This window comes from Nicotiana tomentosiformis, chromosome 9, assembly GCF_000390325.3.
Source record: "Nicotiana tomentosiformis chromosome 9, ASM39032v3, whole genome shotgun sequence".
Taxonomy (NCBI): Eukaryota; Viridiplantae; Streptophyta; class Magnoliopsida; order Solanales; family Solanaceae; genus Nicotiana; species Nicotiana tomentosiformis.
The window spans coordinates 110,339,152-110,348,096 of NC_090820.1; the positions used below are offsets into that span (position 1 = coordinate 110,339,152).

General features: G+C 37.9%; 1 protein-coding gene across 1 annotated transcript; it reads left to right on the plus strand.

Moving 5' to 3' along the window:
• Positions 1–1,149: 1,149 nt before the first annotated feature.
• LOC138899355 (uncharacterized) lies at positions 1,150–1,491 on the plus strand. Its single transcript, XM_070185521.1, has one exon. It carries the CDS (start codon positions 1,150–1,152, stop codon positions 1,489–1,491), a length of 342 nt encoding a protein of 113 aa, XP_070041622.1.
• The last annotated feature ends 7,454 nt before the right edge of the window (positions 1,492–8,945 follow it).

An 8,945-nucleotide genomic window follows, 5' to 3' on the forward strand; every position in this document is an offset into this window, starting at 1 on the left:
TTGCTGGTAATCGGAGATTCAAATCTATTGGTGCACCAGGTTCTAGGAGAATAGGCTACGAAGAACACCAAAATATTGCCATTCTTACACTGTGTATAAGAACTGATCAAGAGATTCACAAAGATAGAATTCAAGCATGTTCCAAGGATTCAGAATGAGTTTGCAGATGCATTAGCCACTTTATCCTCCATGATACAACACCAAGACAAGAATTTCACCGATCCTATCCCAATAGGAATTCATAAGCAGCCAATTTATTGTGCTCATGTTAAGGAAGAAATTGACGAAAATCAGTGGTTCCACGACATCATGGAATACTTAGAAAAGGGAGAATATCCAGAACACGCTACACATGCTCAGAAGTGCACGCTTCGAAGATTGGCCAACCATTTCTTCCGAAGCGGAGGAATTTCATTTATAAGAACTCCTGATTTAGGATTGTTGCGATGTGTCGATGCCAACGAGGCATCTAGATTGCTCGAGAAAATACATGTCAAAACCTGTGGACCCCACATGAATGGTTTCCTTCTAGCCAAGAAGATATTAAGGGGCGGGTATTTTCCGATGACTATGGAAACAGACTGTATTAAATATGTTCAAAAGTGTCACCAATTCCAGATACATGCTGATATGATACAAGTGCTGCCCAACAAACTCAATGTAACAAGTTCACCTTGGCCCTTCTCTGCTTGTGGTATGGATGTCATCGGACCAATTGAACTCGCTGCTTCAAATGGATATAGGTTCATTCTGGTGGCGATAGACTACTTCACAAAATGGGTTGAAGCTGCATCCAATAAGTCCATAACTAAGAAGGTCGTAGCAGATTTTGTTCGGGACCGCATCGTTTGCCTATTTGGAGTACCTGAGTCAATAATTACTGACAATGTTGCCAATCTCAATAGTGACTTGATGAAAGCCATGTGTGAAATATTCAAGATCAAGCATCGTTTGTCGATAGACTACTTCAAGATCATTCTGGTGGCCATATACTACTTCACAAAATGGGTTGAAGCTACATCCTATAAGGCTATAACTAAGAAGGTCGTAACAGATTTTGTTTGGGACTGCATCATTTGTTGATTTGGGGTACCTGAGTCAATCATTACTGACAATGTTTCCAATCTCAACAGTGACTTGATGAAAGCCATGTGTGAAATATTCAAGATCAAGCGTCGGAACTCTACAACATACATGCCACAAATGAATGGAGCCGTAGAAGCCGCCAACAAGAACATCAAGAAGATATTAAGGAAAATGGTAGACAATTACAAACAATGGCACGAGATGCTACCGTTTGCTTTGCTCGGGTATCGCACCACAGTCTGTACATCCACTGGGGAAATTCCCTATCTACTGGTTTACGGTGCTGAAGTCGTTATTCCCGTCGAAGTAGAAATCACTTCCTTAAGAATCATACAGGAAGCTGAGCTCAGCAACGTAGATTGGGTATGGAACCGATATAAACAACTAGCTCTCATTGATGGTTAAATAATGAACACAGTATGTACCGGTCAACTCTACCAGATAGAATGGCAAGGGCTTTCAATAAAAAAAGTCAGGTCAAGGTAATTCACACCAGGGCAATTGGTGTTGAAACGGATCTTCCCACATCAAGATGAAGCAAAGGGGAAATTATCACCCAACTGGCAAGGCCCTTACATGATTCACTGAGTATTAATAGGAGAGGCACTTATACTTGTAGAAATGGATGGAGAGATTTGGCTGAAACCTATCAATTCTGGTGCAGTCAATAGATACTATGTTTAAGATTATGTTCGCACTTTCTTTTTTATGTAACTTAACTATGCTTGACCTGATTCCCATTTAAGAGGGGATACGTAGGCAACCCTGTGGGTTCGGTCACATCAAAATAAAATCTTCATTCCCCTTATGGTTAAAAACTGGGGCAGGATCTCGAGTTTGTCCGACCTCATCATGTTTGAAATCGCCAAGGAATGTATCGCAAAAAAGTATGCACTTAAACTAGGGTAGAATTTTGAGGAGGATCCTCAAAATTCCGAGTTGAGGAGGTTGCAATGTCTCAAAAGTGTGTCACAGTTATCAATTGAACAAATTATTTGCTCTCATGTATTATCACATATTTCAAACAACTACATTTTCAGAAATAATTTATCAAATGCATGTTTTAAAAAAAATTGTTTCTATAGTAGCCAAACGTTACTCGGGGTGACTCAAGTAGGGACTTTAGACGAAAGCAAAGGCGAAGCAAGGAATCGATAGCACGAACCAACCTTTGCCTCGCAAAACTCATGATTTTTCTTAGGATGCAGGCACAATGAACATAACAGGAACATCCGCAAATACATACATAAAGCAAGATCACTATCTTCACACCGACAAAGATCACCAAACGCAAACACATCAAGCTAAGAAATACTTTATTCTCTCGCATTTAGTGTTGATACCCTATTTTTTTCTCATATTTGTTTAATGCATATATACTTTCAAAATAGCATATTTGCATCATCATTTAGTTTACAAACCTATACAAGCATTTTCTATAACTTTTCATAATGTTTAAAGCTCTAAATCAATTTCTTTCTATATTTTTATTATATAAATATCTAATAATTATCCTTTAAATTATTTTGCGATGACTTAATCATCCAAACTTATTATTTACACCAACATGTATGTTTTATAATATTTTACTGCATTTTTCTATAATTGCATTTGCATTTTTAGGCTAATTGTACTTTTTTGCAATAATAGCCTATATTCATGTATAATTACATTATTTATTCCAAAATAGCTTTTTATATTTTTATAATGTTAATTTATTATTTTTCAATCATTTTAGTGCATAAATAATATTTTTTTTTATTTATTAATTTTTTTATAAATTAGTTTTTTATAATTTTTGGGTATTTAAACAACAGCCCAATTTTTAAATCAATTTCGGACCAAATGAATGACCCAAACACTCAAATACACAGCTCAAAGCCAAACGACCCATGTCTAATACCGGTCGCGACCCGCTTCTAAACGACCCGCCCGTCCAATTTTTTATCTCTCAAGATCAACGACCATCGTCCACTCCCCCTCTTAAATTAACCTAACCCAGAACCTTACCCATTTCCCCTTAATCCACCGCCCCTAAACTCTCAACTCTCTTATTCTCTCTTCTGGAGAACCCTTGCTGCCCCCTCCCTTCCCCCCTAATCCCATCTTCTAATCCCACTGATAATGGGATTCGACTACTATTATTTTGCCATATTCGAATCCTTTTAGTACTGGTTATCCGTTTGTGGTATTACCTAGGTGCTTGCCTAAACATGGCAAGCAATACCTTCCGAAATTTGAACCAAAGTGATTCGAATCTTTAATTTTGAGCATTATTGCGTCTACATACGTTCAATACTATACTGTGTGAGTTCGATTTTGTTTGGTTTCTGCTGATTTACACTTCCCCTAAAAAAAACTAAGGTTTACAGATTTTCTCTCTTAAATTGATTTCAAATCGATTTGCATGTTTAATTTTCTTATTTGTTGCTTAAATTATTATGTTTCCTTATATGTTTGCTCGATTTTGACTGCTATATAAACCCCTCCCCCATTCCCTTTTGGACAGACTTTGAATCAAAAAATGTCCACTAAAAAGCTAAAGATCTTCACTTTGTTGTTCGTTTTCTACTTTGGCTCTTGGCCAATTGAAAGCCAAGGCCACCACAATTCCTATTTCTCTTGACCTTCCTTGGGTGTGAGCATTGCCCTGGGTTCCTTGAAGCCCTTGGGAACTTGACGCATCTAAGGTCCTGGGTTATACTGTTGTGGTGACGTTCAAAGTGATTTTATTCTTTTTTTGTTTGTCTACTTGTCAATCAGTAACTGGTGAGTTCTTTAGCCTTTGCAATGTTCATTCTCTTATATTCCTGATTAGCATATTCATGCCTATGAAATTGCATAGCCTAATGTGTTTTTAGACTATCTCTATGTGTAACTTTGCTTATGATATGAACTTCTCTAGCATGTGCTCATGCCTAAATTGTCAGTTCTAAAATGTATTTGTGTTTAACTTGAGCAATTTAGACTGTTTGAAGTTCGTTTAGCTTAATATGTTGGTACTTTGAGTGTTTACATTGGTTATATGACATCGGCTTGTTTCTTGCCTTGTCCTGGATTTCTATAGTGATTGATTTGTATCTGTGATATGCCCCAATCCATGATAAGACCTTCATTCTAGCTATGATTTGCTCCTATGATCATTTTATTCACTTAGTATGTCCTTACCCTGCCTAACTCTGTACTCCCTAGCAACTAGTTAGAACCTTTTAGAATAGCTTCTTAACTTGTGTTCTCTATAACATTTTATTATGTTTGCCTTATTAGTGTGAGTTGCACTGTTCAAGCCCTGGTGCTTAGGATAATTTGACCCTTAGGCTTGAACATGTTAAGTTAATATTTTGTTGTTTGTCGTATTTGGCATAATGCCTTGCTTATTAATTTCGTAATCCCGGAAGTCATAATCCCCCTTGATTTCTTACAAATATCCCTTGCCTCAATGTGTTAAGTGTGGACTTATGATATTAACCTGTCTCTTGAGTTTGTTTACCCTCTGTGTTGATATGTTCATTGTGTGATCACTCTTGCAATGCATGTTCCTAAAAGGCAAATGCATTTTTTCAAACTATGCTATTTGACTACTATTTTTATTCTCATTGGTTGTTTACTTTATTTTGAACCTATAATTCTTGGTCGGCTGAAAGCCAAGGCCACTAAAACTTTCTCTATTAACCTCCTTAGTGTGAGCACTGCTCGGGGTCCATTTTGAGACCCTTGTGAACTCTGACACACTAGGGCCTGAGGTTCTTTGGCCATTTTTCTTACTACTCAATTCTGTCCTTCTTTATGCCTAATGATTGTGCAAATTAACTTGTGTAAGTGATTATTTCTTGGATCCTATGATCAAACCATGGTTGTTGGGTTTGGTTAGAGTTCTCCTATGGTTTTTGGGCTATATTGAGATCTGTGTGAAGAAAGAGCTTAGTTGAAGGCTTGTCAGTGCTGGGTATCTTTTGGGCATGTCTTGGGCCTACTGTTATTGCTTGTACTACTTTGTAATTTATTTATTATTGGGCCTGTAATAATTCTGTAATAACAATTGGGGTGATAGTGAAATTGGGGAATGGATATCTCTTAATATTTGCATGAAAAAGGGGAAGAAAGTATGTTTATAGGATTTGTGTGATTTATTTGCTATCCGGCTTGTTATATGTGAATCTCTTTGGGCACTATTAGAAATCATGTCATTAGGGGATCACACACTCACATAATTAGTATGTTGTCAATGCATGAGTATTCTATCTACTCTTGGGTCTACTACTGTGTGTTGCTAGACAACATGCCTATAGAAAATAATTGCTAACGACTGCTCCTTAATCTGCTCATTAGATATCATGCCCATAGGATTTTAACTAATTAATTCGCTATTTCAATCTCAGTGCCCATGTAGAAAGCATGCCTATAGGAGCTAATTGTAAGAGAATCAATTCCAATCACCAACATTTAGAAATCATGCCTATAGGACATCACTACATGCTTTTCAAACACTGTTTTATTGCTTATCCATGCAATTAGTAGGAAGCGTAATAATTTTGAGCATCTCCAATAAGTTCCGTTATTTCTTATTGTATAAATCACTTAGAAATCATGCATATAGATGTGTATACTGATAATTTGTAATAAGCCACTTAGCAGCATCTGGCATTTACCAATTGGTAATTTGGAAATCATTAGGTATAAAAATGGCTTGCGCATCTGAATCAGATCATCTAGAAACCATGCTTATAGATTTTAACAATTGCAATCCCTTCAATTCTGAAAACTGCCTAATATGTGAAATCTGTTTGCGTGATTTTGTTTGCCTAATTGCGGAGGCTAATGTGAGCCTTTAATTGGATCTAATTGCAGTCCTAATTATTTTGAATTGTCTCCTAGTTTTAACATTTTTGCGAAGCCTAAGTCAATTCTAGAACACCCAAAAAATAGAGGTCCAAATATCTCATGGACCATAGGCATGGGATGGGTAGTGCACGCATAAGGCACGATTTAGAATCAACTAGTGCGCTTTAGGTAATAACTTAAAGATAGTAATCGGGTAGCATGAGATGATAGTCTATGCCCGCTGAATAATACGAGTAACACTCCATCTTGAGGAGTTACGAAGTATTATTTATGTTGCACGGGGTGATACTTTAGGCTAAAAAACTTAGGACCCCCCATCTTATCTTTAAATTAAGTGTTTGTATTTATTCAAAGTCTTTGATAATCAAACTTCCCAAACTTCTTGTTTTTTCTGTCTTTGTTTATATGACTAATTCATATAATTCAAGTTCGGTCGGGACCCACAGTTGTAGACTTCAAAGAGTGCCTAACACCTTTTCCTTGAGGTAATTTCGAGCCCTTACGCGATCTTTGGTGATGCAAATTAGTCAAACATGAGTCATATGCAAATAGGTTCCCTAACGTACCTTAAACGTTAGGTGGTGACTCTGCTCTTTTAATACCTCTTTTAAAAGAGTCGTCACATCTCGAGATCCGATTTCGCGAGAAAATTGGGCGTGACAGCGTGGCGACTTTGCTGGGGATATTTAGGCTCTTACCATAGCAAACTTGATTTATATGAATTAGTCTTCTCTGATAAATTTGTTTCCTTGTTCTTTTATTATTTTGCTGCTACATGAATATCCCGCTCTTGTTTCCCTTTTTATTGTTGCATGCACACCCTTTCCCTTATTCTCCCTCTATTTGAATTCGTATTAATATGAAAATCCCTCCCCTTATTTTCACTTCTTTGCTCAAATTGGCTCTAACATGCGTGTTCCTTTTTTAGTCGTACTTATTTGCTCCAAGTCGCCTTCTAAATTGCTACACCATGTTTCTCCCCACCCTTACTCCCTCGCTTACTTTTTACGATTTCCACATTGCACGGACTAACTTCTTCTTGTTTTCCTTTCTTTTCATGTCTTTTACTTTTCATTTTAATACTGCATTTACTGTTTTCATCATGAAAAATATTTGACAACGTGTTGTTTATCTTTGTATAAAGCATGCTCCACATCATATTCTACTCGTGCCCAATTAATACCATAACGACGCTTGATGAGTGTCCGCGCTCTTTCGAAATCACCCTTTAAATTTGGAAAGGCTTATTTGTGGTAAAACTAGTAGATTAGCGGTGCAATCGACGGTTCTGTGCCTTTCCCTCTCAAGTTGTCCGCTTGAAGGTACTGGTCTAGACTCTTCTAGAAACCCCACTCTAATATTAATTGTGCATTCATAATGTCCAAACCTAGTATGGGTTAGAACGTTGTCCGCGTAATAACCTGCTAAGGCAAGCCTTGTCCAAAATTCGCCGGGATTTCCGTAATCCCAATGGATACCATCACGATATGTACATTATTTGGAGAAAATATGCATATATGTCGATCATTAATGTGTAAATAGTCAAATTCGAAGGGGGAAAGGGCTAACTTTATTTGTTTTGTAGAAATGAGGCACGGAGTCTCCAGGTTTGGCATGGTTCAAAATATCCCACCTTTGTTGCTGGATTGGCGGAAAAACCTCTCACCAAGTGACAAAAACCATGTAAAAAGAGTCCTCGGGAATTTACTGTCTTTATTAGACATTCAACCAAACAATGCATTAATTAAGGTTGCCACCATATTTTGGGATGAGAAGAGAGTTGTCTTCCGTTTTGGTGACATAGAAATGACTCCTCTTTTAGAGGAAATAGGAGGCTTTGCTGGACTCCCATGGGATAGCCCTGGTTTGTTGGTACCGGAAAACCGTATTTCCTGAGGTTTCTTGAAAATAATGGGTTTCAAGAAAAATGATGAGTTACTCTGTCTGAAGAAGTCTTATATACCATTTGAGTTCCTTTATGAGCGTTATGTACACAGCAAGTCATATCGCCTTTACCATGATGAACTTGCCATTACTTCTCTGGGTTGGACACACCGTCGGGTTTTCGTATTCATTATCTGTTTTCTGGGAATGCTGATATTTTCAATGAAGGGAGAAAGGATCCACACTCGCCTAGCTATGGTCGCTAGGACTTTAATGGAGGGAATTGAGGGGTAAACTTACACCAATGTCCCTATGATATTGGCGGACATGTACCGGGCTTTAGACAATTACAAAAAAGGTATGGGAACTTCGAGGGTTGCAATTTTTTGTTGCAGGTATGGTTGTTAGATCACTTTCAGAGAGGTAAATATCGTCAAGAACTTTCGCGACGACCATGGAATGATCACATAGCCTATCATCATCCGAAGAGAATGAATTTTATCCTAAACATGTTTGTGCAACCAGGAAATGCTGTGAGATGGGTACGTTTCTTCAGCAATTTGACTGATGAAAGAGCGCATTAGATGTTCGAATGGTTCCCTAGCAGCGATTTCATCATCAGGTCAAGAGGGACTCTTCATCTAGTGCTATTCGGGTTGAGATGAATCTATCATTATGCTCCTAAAAAGGTTATGAGTCAAGTTGGGAGAAAGCAGGTTATACCTTGGGTTTCCAACATGGTCAAGTACAAAGCAGACTTCAAGGGGAACACCATTCCATTCAAGTTCGAGGCACAACATATGTGGCATCAAAAGATCATTCTGGAGAAAGATCCAGATCAGTATCATGTCGGCCATGTGTACTTATATCCATCATGGTTGGTAGATGATATAGCGGGAGATGTCAAGCGAGGGATTAATCTGAAGAATAGGGTCATAGACGATGCTGCTGAAGCACAAGCAAATACAGGATGTTGCGCAAAAGGGTTTTCGAGTCTGAAGCCAAGCATTTGGAACAGCATAAAGCGGACATGGAAGCAATCAACGAGTGGAAAGGAATCACTACTAACTCAATATATAGGTTGGAATATTTGGAGCATGGGTTGATGGAGCTTGAGGGAAAGATGAGGAAAA

Bases quoted from the DNA above. Each gene is read 5' to 3' on its own strand.
- LOC138899355 (XM_070185521.1), top strand. From the start codon at position 1,150: ATGTGTGAAATATTCAAGATCAAGCGTCGGAACTCTACAACATACATG.